The 16,574-nt window shown below is 35.3% G+C and overlaps 1 protein-coding gene across 2 annotated transcripts in view; it reads right to left on the reverse strand.

The window, feature by feature from the left end:
• The window catches only part of SIM1 (SIM bHLH transcription factor 1), an 84,171-nt gene that overhangs the window by 46,298 nt on the left and 21,299 nt on the right, over positions 1-16,574 (reverse strand). For both annotated transcript variants that reach the window (XM_074187237.1, XM_074187236.1), the window contains exons 8-9: positions 16,016-16,122; positions 14,686-14,833 (exon numbers count right to left, since the gene is read on the reverse strand). In XM_074187237.1, coding sequence (XP_074043338.1) covers positions 14,686-14,833; positions 16,016-16,122 — 255 coding nt within the window. The remainder of the gene's footprint in view (positions 1-14,685; positions 14,834-16,015; positions 16,123-16,574) is intronic.

Below are 16,574 nucleotides of genomic sequence, written 5' to 3' on the forward strand. Positions count from 1 at the left end.
CCCTGAAAACATATTTTGACTTGGGAAAATGGAGAGCATCTGAGGAACTTCAGTAACTGAGAGAACATCAATAGGTCCCAGAGAGAAGGGGAGAAGGCAGATGGAAAGGAAAGATAATGGCTATAAAGACAAACTCGAACTACTTCCTAATTTCACCTGTGACATGGCTTTACCTCTTTTCAACAACCTTTTTGTCCTACAGATGAGGAAATGATGACTTTCTCAATGTTACACAGATTTAACAAAAAAAAAAAAGAGAGAGCCTAAGATTTGGACCCACATTCTTTAGCTCCAAATCTAGTGTTCCATACTTTATTGCTTCTTGAGCAGTAGTATTAGAGGGGAGAGCAGTCCTATTGACATGAGAAAGCAATTCATTTCCAATGTTCTTATTTTAGAGATCAATTAATAAACATTTATAAAACAACTACTATGTGCCAGAAACTGTTAATGAAAACCCACAAAAAGCTGACTGACCCACCTAAAGTAATATAATCATTGAGTAGAAAACTTTAAATGTGGATCTCAGAATCAGCCCCAACTCATTGAGACAAATATTTTATAAAGAATTATTTTTAATATGTTGTATATCATTCCCTATATAAAAAAGAAACACAGATTGAAGTGTTTCCCATACCAGAGTTCATATAGAAGAGCCTTCTTATTCAAATCGGTTTGGTTTGGTTGCTGTACTTTGTGCTTGAAGAGAACCAAAATGACATCACAATCCTGTGATCAAGTTGCAAAGTGTCCAACTGTGGCTCAGAATACAATACAATACAAGCTCAGAAGGCTCCACCACAATTCAGGTATATATAGTTCATTCAAAATAGGAGATGCCTAGACAAGGAAGACTCTACCATGAAACAACACTTAGCTTTTCTAACATTTTTACCTGATTTACAGTTAGCCCTCAAAAAATAGCACTACCCTGCACCCTGCTATTTCTTTAACTACCCTAATTTGATGATTGACATATGCTCTGGGTAGCTTTGAGTCACCATCCCCCAGAGCATCCTTGGAACCCCACAGGGGTTCAGCAGTATCCAAATCCAGTAAAACAAATTAGTACTGCATTCTACCCAGGCTGTGATAAGATTTCAACAGTTATTACAAATTCTGTTTGTTTCCATAGTGTTGGTCTCTTAGTGGTTTACAAGAGATGAGAATAAAAAAAAACTGCTGTTGTACTTTATTGGTTCTGCAAGAAAACTGCCCTTTTAATGTTATCTGTTGAGATTATTAAAGGACACAAATATCAATTAATTAACAAAAATGGAAAACAAGCAAACTCAAGTTTGCTTCTTCCCTTTAGCCATTATAGCAACACAACAGTTGGTAAATTAGCAAAATCAAAGAGGAAGGAAGAATGACATAAAGCAGGGATGACAAGAGACTTTGAGGAGAAAGTCTATGATTAAAACACAATACCTAGGGCAACTAGGTAGTACAGTAGATAGAGCACTGGCCCTGGAGTCAGGAGGACCTGAGTTCAAATCCAGCCTCGGACACATAGTAATTACCTAGCTGTGTGACCTTGAGCAAGTTACTTAACCCCATTGCCTTAAACTTAAAAAAACAATACAAGTGCCTTCAACTATATCTTCAGAAGAGGGAAAAATCATAGTTACCAACAGCCTAGGATAAGGTTTCTCAGAAAATTACACAAAACCCTGGCGATGCCATGAAAAAAATATCAGTACTAGTGATATTCCCCTGCCCCAAGACATAAAACAAGAAATCGTATGTCAAAAATACTTAACACACATGACCCCTTTTTTTGTTTTTGCAAGGCAATGGGGTTAAGTGACTTGCCCAAGGTCACACAGCTAGGTAAATATTGTGTCTGAGGCTGGATTTGAACTCAGGTCCTTCTGACTTCAGGGCCGGTGCTCTATCCACTGCACCACCTTGCTGTTCAAACAGGACCATCTTTAAATATGAAAAGAAGCTCATTTTCCTCTATTTTACTCCAAAATGTCCCTGTTTCCATAGTAGTAGTTCTAAGTCCCTTGAAGCAGCATTGATGGGTTCTGTCAAAAAAATTTCAAAACTCAAGATCAAATTAGTTTCAAGAAAGCTGTTCTCTGACAGCATAACCAAACAGTGTTACTCATGTCACAGAAAAATATAAGTATCAAAAAACTTGACTATCAATGTTTGAATAAAAGAATTTGAATTCGGTCTTAATACGTAACACCCAAATTCAATATCATAAGGCTATCTATGTCTGTGTCCTGACCAAGAATCAGCTTAATTTTAGCCAGGGCAAAAAACAAGTTAAGGCAGACACAAACTGAGAAGGGCCCTCAGCTGCACTGTAGAGGTCCTAGTTTTAGGAGGGCATTAAACTATATGATGAGCTTGGCCCAGAATCATTAGTTTGCTTCCTGACCCATCATTTCACCATTTTGATTTAGCTCAGATTTCTTCACAAAGTAGCAAAAGTACTTTTGAATTTGTCTCTACCTTGAGCTCTTCAGAATCCTTATATTTTATAGTTCTCATGCATGGGACCAATAGCTTTGAGTTACTCCCATTAACCCTCCATCCAAAAAAATAAAAAATTTAAACCTTAAAAAACTATGCCAACACATCTTAAAGAATAAAAAAATAAATATATATTTAAAACATTATCTGGGTGGCTAGGTGGTGTAGTGGATAGAGCACCAGCCCTGGAGTCAGGAGTACCTGGGTTCAAGTCCGGTCTCAGACACTTAATAATTACCTTAGCTGTGTGGCCTTGGGCAAGCCACTTAACCCCGTTTGCCTTGCAAAAAAACCCCAAAAAAACCCTAAAACACATTATCCGGAAGAGTACAGGTGCTGAAGTCGAAGAACATGGGTCCAAACCTCATCTATACCTTATACTTGGTTACCCCCAAGGCAAGTACTTTGATCTCCCTGGGCCTCTCAAGTTCATCATCTATAAAATAAAGAGATTGGGCTACATGGATTTCCAATTCCAGTTCTTATACTCCAATAAACTATCATTAATAGATTCCCTAGAATCTATCTTAGGCACATCAGTCATGTTTAAAAAAACAAAACAAAACAAAACAAAACCAAGCGCTACACATAAACTAGTAGAAGTAGAACTAGGAGTATTTGCAACTGCATTCCAAAAAATACCTTAGTACAGAACTCTGAGCTGACTCCCTACCCAAATAGAAATAAACAGTGCCCAAATTGGGCAATTCTGTGAAACTTTTGAAGTCTATCTTAGACATTCCTAGTTTTCCCCTGCTTCTGGGACTCAATGCTCTTTATCACTTCCTCTCCATTAAAACAGTGAAGTATCTGTCAACCATCATTTCTAGTTACTGGCTAAGTGATTACATTTTCATTGAAATTTGTTTGGATGGTAGTGTTATAACAACCAGGTCTTTTTTATATAGGAATAGCTTTTTGTCTTATTAAAGGAATTATGGAGAGAAGCAAACTAAAGTTGAGGGAAGGAGGCAAATAAGCCCTTGAGTAATACTAGACCTGCTTAGCCCAACTAAAAGTCAATCTTCTTTGTTTCTTTTTGGGTTTTATAGGAATGAAAGGGAAAGAATGAAAGGATGAATTGTTGATCTCCACCCTGAAGACAGACATATTCTCCTAGGAAGAACAAACTGAAGCTGACTCCTGCTAAATACATTGTCTCAGAGGTTGTTACTGCTCTTAGTGCTGTTTGGTGAAGAACATCACCAACTTTTTCCAGAACCTAGAACTTACCCTGGTCTAAGGACAGGTCTGTTAACAGCCATCTATAACAGCAAACAAAAACAAAAGCCAGGCCCCTATCTTCTCACCTGACACATCAGGTCCCCTTTCCTTATCCCAACCCTGTATTTCTGCTCCAAGATTAAATATATTAAATATAATTATATATTAATTATATATATAATATATTGATATAATAATAAAATAATAATAAATATATTAATATAAATTAATACTAATGCTGATATAATTTCTGTTAAATATGATATTAAGTTATTATCTAAGTTGATACAATCATAATGAACTGAAAAATGTCCCTATACCTAGATAAAGTAGTACGAGAATGTTATTTATTCCACTTGAAGTTATAAATTATAAAAAATATTATAATAATTTATAATAAATTATAAAAAATATATTCCACTTGAAGTTATAAAATTTCTGACTCAAAAAGATTTTACTGGAATACACTCTTATTTTTAGAAATATTATCACACCGGAACTATTTCTGTAATTGAAACACAATTATAGGAAAAAGACAAGTAGTATTATTTATTATTAGGTACTGCAGTTTTGAAACATGGAACACATTTTAATGTTTTTTCTCCTTCTATGTAACAATATTAATCTATACATAAAATACCTGTTAAAGAGAGATAGCATAAAAAATCACTGCTTTTAGAGTCAGTGACTTTATATTTCTTTCCTTCTAGATCTATTATCCTATGATTCTCAGTACTTGTGTGACCTTGGACAAGTCACTAAACCTGAATCTCAGTTTATTCTTTGGTAAAATGAAAAGATAAAATGAGATAAAATATTTTCTACATATTTTTTAAAACATAATCCTTCTATTCACAAGTATGTAACCATTTGAACAAAATCTTGGTATGATACATCATTTTTGTGTCTCTATAAATCCCACTTAAATGAATTACAAAATCTCATGTAATACTTAAGTATACTGAAACATATTGACAAAATTTTCATGTCACATAAGTAAAGATTTTGAGGGGGGGGGAAGAAATCATTCCACAACCTTCTAAAATAAAAATATCATGATCAGGACTGGCAAATAAGTTAAAAATAAAGACAAATTGTGACAAAAACATAGATTATAAAGTCATCACCCTCTGAATCTAATTTAAAAAGTATTACTGATTGTATTTAATAGCTACCTAATCTAAAAAAGACTTTCTATATCATTCTGTATAATAATATTTTCATTGTTTTTATTAATTCTTTTTTGAAATAGATTTTCTAACTAAACCTAACTAGATCTAAGCCTCTTGAAAGGAGAGACCTTATTTTCTACTTCTTTTGATGTCCTTCAGTGCAGTTGTTATTTAGTAATTGTTGTCTGACTATTAGTAAAGCTGTATCATTAAATTTATCTTTTAACTATTGTATAAATGGATAATTATTTAGGCTAGGAATCAAATAAAGAAAAATGAAGTTGGAGTGCACTTATAAACTTTGTACAATGCTCTCTTTGACAGCAGATATCCTGTGGATCCGAAAGCCCATATCCTTGACACCAATATTCTCCCAGGAGGGGTAAGAAGAATGGGAAGCATGGAACACCATAATCTCTGAAGAATTAAAATTACAAACAACTCAAAGGGCAATACGAAGACTTAAGCCACAGCAAGTTATCACTCACAACATGTTTAAGAAGTGGTGCAAAAGATGTCGTCAAGAATATGTGTGACTGGAAAAAAGGTGGACTGGTCATGAAGTGAGAATGAGAGAGAACAGATGGACGGCCCAACTGGCACTCTATCAATGAAGGGAGTATCCATAGTCATGAAATCACACCTCTACCAAAGGACCTCACTAGAAAGAACATAGGCAAATTTTTTTTTCTACAAAATAAGTAGGGATAAAATTCAGCAAAACACAACAACAACAAAAAACAGAGAGGCCTCATCAAAGACCTATGAATGTTACTATTTGCTACCTTATCCATAAGGGTCTCCAACATGAATGCAAGGGAATTAGTAACCATTAACTTTAAGTACATCACCTAAATTCTCTAGGTCTCAATTTCCTCATCTTTGAAACAAGGGCTTAAATAATCACAAAGATTTCTGATAGTGTGGAATTCTATCAATTTTATTGAAGATAAAAAACAAAGAAAAGGAAGGGATTGGAAAAGGGATTTAAAAATACCTGAAAGCAATTCACTTTAATCCTCACTTCTCTCCCCCTTGAAATTATTAGGTAGATAGTCAGATAGACACATCTAATATGCATAAACACACAAATAAATATATGCGTGTGTATATATGTGTGTGTGTGTGTGTGTATAATATATTTCTATACTTCTGTTTACATGTGTTTCTCCTACAGAACATATAGACTCCTTCATGATAGAATTATTCTCATACTGTCCTTTTGTCTGCAATGTCTGGTACAGAAGAGGCTTTTAGTTAATGCTTGTTGGACTATATTATTCAATATTACAGCATTATTTCTCAGTTAGCAAATGGCAGACTCCACAATGATTAAATGTTGTGGTGGTGGGGAGTTGGTAGTTTAAAAGCTAGAAAAACACTCACAGGAAGAGAACACTAAGCATAAGAATTTTCTTTAACTCTCAATGTATGAGAATTTAAAATTTTCCATTAAATTAAGTCCAACTTAACTTTTCATTCTTCCAAAGTACATTAACTGATGGGAAATAAATGGCAAAATGATGTTGAAGACAAGTTGCTACATAAAACCTGCAGTTTAAAACACATGCATGCAACAAATCATGGTGTAATAGAAAGAGCATGAATTTAGGGTTAAAAGACCTGTGCTCAGGTTCCAGTCTCAAGTCCCAATTCCAAACTCAAGTCCTCCATGGGTGAAAATGGATAAGTTATTTAAACTCTGAATGTCACTCTACAAAATAGGGCACTAGACAAAATGATCTCTTTCATCTGTAAATACTATTATAATATGATCCATTTTAGCTTAAGGACATGCAAAAGTCTGAAATACAAAGTTGAAATTCAACATGATCCCTGCCTTCAAGGAGCTTACCCTCTAATAGAGGAATCAAATATACAAGTAAGTACAACACAAAAGAAAGACCTCAAAGGAATAAGAAAGGGGGGGCTACCACATTCAATTTTGGAAATTAAAGAAGGGTTTACTGAGTGATTCCCTTTGAGCCTCTGAGCCTTAGAAAAAGAGGAAGATTTCACCTTGCAGGTTTGTAAAAAGACTAGGAGTACTAATCATTTTTAGGAGTACACAAAAGCAGGAGAAAATAGAAAGAAATAGATGAATAGTAAATAGTCCAGTTAGGTTGGAACATAAAATGAAAGCTAATTTGGTAAATGGAGGAAATTGGAAAGGTAATTTAGAGCTTCAGATAGCCTTAAATGAAAATGATATTTTAATTTAAAGACAACTGACAATCTTTGAAGGTTTTGGAATGGAATAGTGACCTGGGTATTAGAATGATTATTTTGGCAGCTGTAAGAAGAGATTGAATGAGGAAGAGAAAAGAGAAAAAAGTCAGGAGGCTACTACAATAGTATGTATAAAAGATAATGAAGCCATAGATTTGATGAGTGGCCATGTGAATGAGGAATAAAGAATAGATGTGAAAGATACTGCCCAGTGAAAATTACAACTGACTGGAAATAAGAGAGAAGTAAGAGGTTGAAGAAAAGAGTCAGAGCATTTTGAAGTTTTGAGTTATCATCATAATTAGCAATCATATAGTGCTTGCTATGTGTCATATCCTATGCTAAGCACTTTAAAAATACTTTATTTGATCCTCAATAATAAGTATATTTTTGAAGAAACTGAGGCTGGTAAAAGTTATGTGATTTGCTCAGAGTTATGCAGTTAGTAAATATCTAAGGTCATATTTGAATTCAGATATTCCTGACTCCAGGCCCAGCACTCTATTCACTAGCATTGCCATAAACAAAAGTTGGAAGGGGTGGAGCAGATTTGGGCAGGCTAGGGACAGATATTTTCAGTTTTAGACATGTTGAACTTGAAGTGCTAGCTGACCAGTCTAGAGACAGATATCCAACAGTCAAATGGAGCTATGACTCTGAAGCCTAGTTGGAGACTAAGGCTAGAATATAGATTTGGGAATAATCTCCTTAGTGAGAATGACTAAAATCATAGGAGTGAGTACAGAAAATAGAAAAGAGAATTGAGGATAAAGGCTTAGGGGAACACCAGATTTGGAGACCAGGAAAAGGACAATGAATAATCCAAAAAGACCTGGTTGATTGTCAAGCACTGCTACTCTTTCCCATCTTTTCTTCTCTATTGCCCCCAGAAAAAAGATCAGGAACAACAAAAAAAAAAAAAAAAGGAAAAACAGTCAAATTATCCTAGAGAACAGGAATATACTCAGCTTTTTATTCCCTTGGATAAATTCACCTTGAGCCTGAGGAGTACGTAATAACATGAAGACAGCAAGTATAAGACTATTCTTTCTAGAAGTTTAGTAGTAAAGAGAGAAAAGAAGTAGGATGAAAGTTGAAGAAAGTTGTCAAAGAAAGATATTATTTTTGCTTGGGTTTTGTTTCATTTTATATTATTGATGGGAGAGACGTGAACATGAGAGGGAAAAAAAAGATAAGGAGAGAAAGGAAACCATCAGAATCCTGAAAGAGTAGTTATGACAAGTGGGAAGAGCATCTCATTCTCTGAAAATAGAAGAGAAGAAGAGAGGGTAGGTACAAGGAGAAGTCGGAAAACATCACTAACACATCCAAAATCATGACTGTTTTGCATTATCACTCTTAGAAGATGGTTTGCTGATACAAATACAGATTTGAAAAAATCATAATTATAGGTAAAAAGTCAAAACAAAATCAAGCTCTACACCTTTCTCATTGTTCCTCAACTTTATGTTTGCGTGTGTGTGTGTGTGTGTGTGTGTGTGTGTGTGTGTGAGAGAGAGAGAGAGAGAGAGAGAGAGAGAGAGAGAGAGAGAGAGAGAGAGAGAGAGATTAGAAAAGGAACAGAAATGGGAAGATTTTTAAATTATTTACCATGGTATTTTCAGAAACTTCTGTTGACTAAGTCAACTCTTGTCAACTTTCCCATTAAAGTAAACCTATCACTTGAATTTTTCATCTGTCTGAAATAACATTAGTGAAGTTATACCAGAAAACAAAGAATAACAATTTAGATGGAGCTCCTTTAAAGCCTATGATGTAAGTCAGACAAAAACATCTTATATTCTTTTTGCTTGTCAGGCTAAGAGGTAATAAATGAATGGCAACCAAGTTCCAATTTAGCAAGAACTTATCTAGGTCTCTGTTCTTGAAAGTGAGATAGAAATGACTATGGCCAAGAAAAAACTACTGGAAGTCTTAGACAATAGCAAGAGCATAGGAGAAAGCGGAAGAAAACAGTGCATTGAGGTAGCTGACAGGCAATAGCTATGATGAGAGGAGGGTGAACTCCTATGAAGCAAACTGAGCTATTTCTCACCTGCTAGCCCCTAGGTAGAAGTTGGAGGGCTATGGAACCTTGCCAATACTTCTCAAAAGAATACAAAAAAAGGAAGGTAACTCCACTAACATGACCTAAACATACATGGGGATAGAGGAGATCAAGGACACAAGTCAAAGAACTTTTGTTTAATCTTCAGAGGTAATTCAAACCAGCATGAGCACAGATATTCCTAGGGTTTTTCCATAAACTAGGCTTTTGGTATTTGATGCTTTGAAATGATAGAAAAGAAGAGGAAAAAGTAAAACACTGAGTAGCAAAAACAAGTTAACAAGTAGCAGCAGTTACTTCTCTGTTAAAATAGCTTCTCTCATGTATATGTGGCTTTGTAAATATATACATACAATGCATTTCATATGTGAATGCTTATATATATACATATATGTATATATATATATATAATATCCATATTTGGCTATTATAATTTTTACAAAGAAGGAATTACTTTAAAATGAAATAGCAATCCCTTTTTAATGTTAAGTGCAAGAAATGGTATGAACTAAACTGAATGTATATTATTTTATATAATAATCTTTAAAAAAATTTCAAAAGGTAGTAATAATTTATCTTTCATATAGAATATCTTTCCAATTTGTGTTTTTAATCACTGAGTTATATAAAACAAGATCATTTGAAGACAACTTGGACTTTTATATACAATATTATAATAGAAATTATGTACAATTAAAGATATAATCCAAGTTATGAGTATGTATTACTGTTATAAACATTTTTTTAGTGTTAAGAAAAAGATTATTGCTATACTGCAATTATTCCCCAGCTTGGGGAGTTGGTAGGTGGGAATAAATTATTTTCATATTTACAGAACTCTGAGAGGCTAAAAGAATCTGATATGATCTCTTAAGTAAAAGATTTTAGATACACTAAGAATAAATTTAATGTCTAGAATTGTATTTTACTAGCTAAATCCATTTTTTAAATGTTTTGCTAAAAGTACCTTATATAAAAATGGAAAATATGCACATGAAAATAGCCTCCTTCAAATGCATACAAAAGTCTTTAATATGTCAAGAAAAGCCAACAATTTCAGTTCCATACTGTCTACAGTTTACGTGTGAGAAAAGTTAAGGTTTTAATTAAAAAGTAAGTTAGCAATGAGATGCATTTTTTTAAATCATGAGGCCTATGATGTTCTAAACAAAAAGAATTCTAGTATCTGTGATATGGGCATAAAGATTCTCTTTTCCTTCTATTCAGTCTCTTTTGTTTTTTAATAAATTCACAGAAATGTTGAACAAAAACTATGTTACGTGCTATAATACAAATTACCTGGATTTATTTTGCTTTTAATTACAGTGAAATAAAAAGTTAAAGTAGAAAATGTTTTTGACCTATACCTATTTTCTTTCCTGTGCTTAAATAATCACTGAAAGACATTGAATAGCACTTGTCCCTGAAACAATGTTGCACATACCAGTAGGGTTTAGGGATTTAAATCTATGCCTGAGTTACTAATTATCAAATCAATCTCTAATTCAAATATCTTTTATTTTAAATCTCTACCCTTAATATTAATGCTTTGTCAATAATTCTCACTGGAATTTATAATTCTCAATGGAATTCTAATTTAAATGCAAGCACTTTTTGCAAAAAATAAGCTCTGTGAAGCTATTTCTGACTATTGAGTATTAGATATTAGTCATTGAGTAGAAGTGAGAGAAATAGCATCCATATTTGTGCTAAGTGGATTTCCAACAAATTAAATACTATAGTGTTTCAAATAAAACACTTCCAAAAATAGTTTTATATGTATATATAAATACATGTATACACATACATATATACAGACACAGACAGTCATATATTTAAACATATAGTTATAATACGAGCCTTTCACATAATCTTTTTCATTTTACTGGTGAAGCAAAGCTCAACCTTATCATAAAAATTATATTATTTCTTAAGTAGGAGGAAAACACTCTGAATGTATAAAAATTATATTTACATCAAAGCCTTTGCTTCTATTCTCTTTTTAGAAAACATATTTTAGGGTTTATTAGGTGTGTCACATTTTTCTTTACCAATATATTTCAAGACCAAATATTCCTATCCAAATAAAAAGAAGCTAACAGATATGGGTATGAATAAGTAATCTCTCTAATTAAAGTCTCAATGAAAGGAATTCAAGATAATGAATGAATTCAAATGATGAATGAGTTCAAAATATGAATTCAAGAAAACTACTTAACTCTTTTAAAAAATGGACTTTCTTCCAAAAAAATTTTCTTCCTACTCCCCATCCTGACTCATGGTATTTCCAAACTTCATTGATTAATGGCTACAAACTTCATTCAAAGGCCTCTCTGAAAAGTATCACAAAGCAGACATTTACTACAGTTTACCATATTGCAAAACATTTGAACAACTTAGAAATGCTGCCCATACAGCTATTATGATAGGCATGCTGGAGAAAAACATGAACAAGGAATGAAGAGCTAGTCAAATGTCATGGAGCCTCGGGGACCTAGACCCACCAGTAGATATTAATTCACAGTATCTTTACACTATAGTTTCCAGTCTTTCCAAATCACACAGAAGCCACACAAGGACCAATAATAGCACCAGAACATTTGCCATCTGCCTCTGAAATAATAGTTTTCCTATCCACACTGATGAAGCAATTAATTTAAACAATCCAAGAGTCTTAAATAGATTAATTCATAGTGAAAATGTTAGAAAATACTATATGAGTTTTCTAGGTACATGTTAATGGGGGGAGGGGAAGATAGTAATGTGCTTAAAAAGAAAGTGACAGCTGATCTGAAATTTTAACAAATTTTCTGATGTACTAGGAGTAAACAGGCTTCACTAAAGAGACATCTTCATTTAGTCAAGGCCTATTTGAATTACACATTCTTAAGTTTCATAGCAATGCTCTATATTATATATGCTCTCAAATGCTTAAATTTGGAATCCATCTGGCATTTCAAATTATTTGGAGGATTGTGGTTTTAAAAGTATTGTTGGAGGTGTTGTGTTTGGAAAGAACTCACTTATCATTCTAGTGCTTCATAAAGAATCAGCACAGAAAACAAATGTAAGTTCTAGTCTGCTGCTACCATTGAGAATCAATAGTCATCTATTTAATTTGCTAAGACAATGTAAATTAGTAACTTCCAACCAGATGTGTGATGTACACATCAAACAAACTGCAACCTGTTCATTATGAAAATCCCGTCAGCACACACAGAGCTGCCTGATGACATTTTATCTACTGTGGTTTCCCCATTAGTGGTTATGAAAATTGTCCTGAGGATTTCTGTACAAAGAAATGGGCGTTATAAACCCATAATGGTGCAATCAATTTCAACTATTCATCTTTTATATGTAGACTTATACAGGCTTCTGTGTGGTTCTGTGACTTTTCATTTGGGAGGGATAAAACATTAAAAAAAATGTGACATACTATTTTCCTTCAATAAATCATCGCTCTGTAGTCATTAAGCCTCTTTTATTTAATGTATAGTTTCTAGCCTATTTCTATGGCAGTGAAGAAGTATGCAAAGTGAAAAAAGACAGAGTCAACAAAAAAAGAAAGTACACATTCACTGAAAAACAAAACAAAATTTTTCAAAATGACTCTAAACGTAAATTAAGCTTCCCCATTGGGAGATCTAACTGGCATTCTGGTCATTTATATGGGCCTATGTGACTGTGTAGCCTGCTGTTTGATAAAAAATGATTACTAGCCACAGGCATCCACAGGGAAACAGGATATATATAATACTGGTTATGTCTCAGACATACAAAGTGCCTTCTTCAAGTATGTAAGCTTCCTTTTCATGGTAGGCAGACATCATTTTTCACTCTTTAATACTTTTTGCTTCCCAAAAGTGCTTTATTATATGACATGCACTTTGCCATTTTCCTTCATGTTTATTTTAATCATATTAAAAATAGCAAACATAAAATAAATGGTTATCTTTTGAAGGGGTGCACAGTAACCAAAACATTACTGATTTGTCTTAGTCTTTGTTAAAACCTTACAGTATTCCTACCATTACAGAATCATTTATTCTGTTTCCTAGAAAAGGAGAATGCTAAAGAAGGTTCACAACTACAAATCATCCTACCCAGACACTGACCCCTCATCTCAACCAAATTCATTTCCCAAGTCCATCAAGCTGAATTCTTTTATCAAATAAGGCACAGAATAAATAGTACTATTACTAGGTACAATATTGCCAACCACTACATTTTTTAACTTTATATTTTAAAATAACCTGAAATGAATTTACCCTTATTCATACAATTAGAATCCACACATTTCCTTCCAATAGAAAAATTCATTTCTACTAAGCCTCTGTTCTGTCAATATTTGCATGATGATTGCCATACCCTAAAATCAGCATCGTTTCTATTTCCCCATCTTATTTCCTGCCTCCCCTTCCCCCCAAAATAGGTAAACCAAACCAAAAAGGTCTTTCCACTTAGGCTTAAAAATGAAGCAGGCAACCCAGCCCTCACATAGAGTACGTGCTTCTCCACCAAGAACACAACAGGCCACGTGACCTAGCATGCATTGGCATACTGGCAACCAGAAACTATGATTATTTCCAGGGGGAAAAATATGAATCAAATATTGCAACTTCAGTCAGCCTGCTGGAGATTAGACCTGGCCCTACTGGCCCAAGGTCTTGAAGTACCAGCAGGTAGCATCCCATACATAGGGATCTCATACCCTTGCAATCCAGAAGTACAAGGGGAAGAGTTAAGAGCTGAGTGTTAGCCAAGATTTTCAGCATTAACTTGAATCTCCTTTCTTTCTGTGGGTTAAATTCAGACCCTTTTGGTCACTTAAACCTTCTTTGTGGTTCAGTGTAAGAATCAGTCTCTCAAAACTCTCAGCTTTGATTGGAGACTCTGGTTAAAATTAAGAACTTCAAACCCCAGATTTGAAAAAGTGAAACAGATGTCCTGTTTGTTAACTATAAATGGCTCCTTACGGAGAAACACTCTCTCACTCTTCTCTCTCTCTCTCTCTCTCTCTCTCTCTCTCTCTCTCTCAGTTTTATTTCATGCAGGGTACACTTAAAAGAAATTAAAAAACAAAATATGTACTGAGGATGGAAAATCCCTAAATCCTCCTCTGAGAAATAAAAATAAAGAGAGCTTTTTTCAGAAAAATACAAGTAGTAAGTGGAGCTATTTCCTCTCAAGCTTAACCTATAAACTACTAAAAGTCTAACTGGATAGTGTCTAGAGCCTGCCTTTCTCTGTGTCCTCACTTTATCTTTTCTATTTCTAAATTTAAGCGCCCTAGCTGTGAAAAAGGTGGGTATGACAAGATGGGATGGGGGGGGGGGGACGAGATCAACTGAGAGAACATATAAAGCTTAGACACTAGCTGTCTGCTATTGTTCTTATTATTCTAAGTGTGACTGGAGCAGAAAGGACATTCCAAACGGTCACTGGGCATCCTCCCGTCTAAGCAACCTCAAATGGCAGCGGGAAACTTATCATTGAACTTACGTGAGCACATAGTTGACGCTGACGATGCAATGAGGCCTAGAGGAACGGCTGTTGTGCACAATGGTGGCGTAGCTTTGTACCCACACCCAGCCCCCGTGTTTTGCCAGGAACCGGTAGTATTTCGTGGTCACCTGCCCTTTCACCAGCACTGAGGTGAGAGAGGAAAACAAAGAAAAAAGCAGAGTGGGAAACAGAAAATACTGTACCAAAACCCCGGGACTAGTCTGCTAGATTTCCAGTTTCCTGATTAAACATAACCCCACCCTTCAACGCCGATGCCCCGAAGCAACAGCTGCATCTACAAGCTGGGAGATGCCACCAAGCCCTCTCCTGGATGTTGGGCAGACTCAAAAATCATAACTGAAATAATCAGCAAGGAACTGGGGGTCTGGGGAATTAGGAAGAATCTTGACAGGGATACTAATTACCAGGGAAACGAAGACCACAGGAAATTTACAGAACTAAAGGATCAGACAATGTTAATTTGTATCAAATTCATTCGATCATTTTGACACGCTTCCCCCCCCCCCTTTTTTTGAGAGGAGCTAAAGTTACCGTTCACCTGCTCGATTACTTCTCTGTTTGCAGTAGGAGGAAAAATGGAATATTTGGGTATTAACCACAAGATATCCACACCCCAAATCCATACTTTCAACTAACCCAAGGGGCTTGGTGGTAAATCCTCTTCCTGGAAACTTAAATCAGACTCCTATTTTTCCATTTCCTACTTCCTTTCTAGGCTCGGAGATTAAGCTCTTAAAAAGGGCCCACGGGCATAATTATAGATTTGCCGAAACTGATTGAGCCAAAATCTGTATTTATAATGAAGAGATCCGGAAAAAAATGTTTCTGTCATATTCTTCCTTTTGTGGAGATTTTTCAGCGAAAGTTAAAAAAACCGAGCCTGGAGTGCGGGACCCGCAATGCTTACAAATACGTGACCTCTATTTGTAGATTGAGTTTAGGGATTGTTTATTGGTAGTAGAGACTGTTGTTAAATAAAAGGGCTCCTTTTAACAATCCCGGATGCCTAAGCCTTTGCTAGGGGAGCTACGCTGACTTTACTTGGGGGGGGGGGGCGGCAAAAGAGAGAAGATACAGGCTCGTTTGGGTTTGATCTTTGTTATAAAGATCCATTTTCCTCAAGCCGAAAAGCCTCGTCTCTGGAAGCCTGGAGCACTTAGGTCTCACATCCCTGACTCCGGATTATTTCCTAAGCAGTCACCAGAATTGTTCCCAAAAGGGACAGTACAACGGTTGACGTTTCCATGGGGAGGTGGGGGAAGAAGGGAAGGGAGGGAATGTTAAATAGTGATGAGAAATGGCTTACGCAGGTGATGCGCGCAGCGCAAATGGAAGGTGTCACAACCGTGGACGTGATGATAAAGGGTCTTCTCAATCAGGTCCTGCGGCTCATAGCCGGTTAGTTCTGCCACCCTGAGGAGCACAAGAAGGGGAATTAAGTAGTGGGGGAAAGACACTGAAATAGGCGACTAGGAGAAAAGAAGACTTGGGTCTTTTATTGGCTCTACTATGGTCATTCCATTACAGACGGTACGCAAGTCACTTCACATCTGAGCCTCAATTGTTAGCTCCTGGGTAACAATTGAAGGAAGCTGATTTTTATCTATCCTTTTCTACCTATCCACAGACCCATAAAAGAATGAAATGAGATTGCAAATGTAAAGTACTTTTAACTACCTTAGCTCCTCTAAATGAAAAGCGTTCAGCTCAGAGAATGGAATTCAACATTAGAGCAGAAAGGGACTTTAGTAAAGCTAAATCCAACCTGTGATGCAACAGATGAGGACACCAGCCCAGAACAATTAGGACATTTAACCACATTCTCACCACGGAACACCTGTGCAAGGAGGCTATGACAGAGCCAG

The sequence above is a fragment of the Macrotis lagotis genome, chromosome 5 (genome assembly GCF_037893015.1).
Source record: "Macrotis lagotis isolate mMagLag1 chromosome 5, bilby.v1.9.chrom.fasta, whole genome shotgun sequence".
In the NCBI taxonomy this organism is placed as follows: domain Eukaryota; kingdom Metazoa; phylum Chordata; class Mammalia; order Peramelemorphia; family Peramelidae; genus Macrotis; species Macrotis lagotis.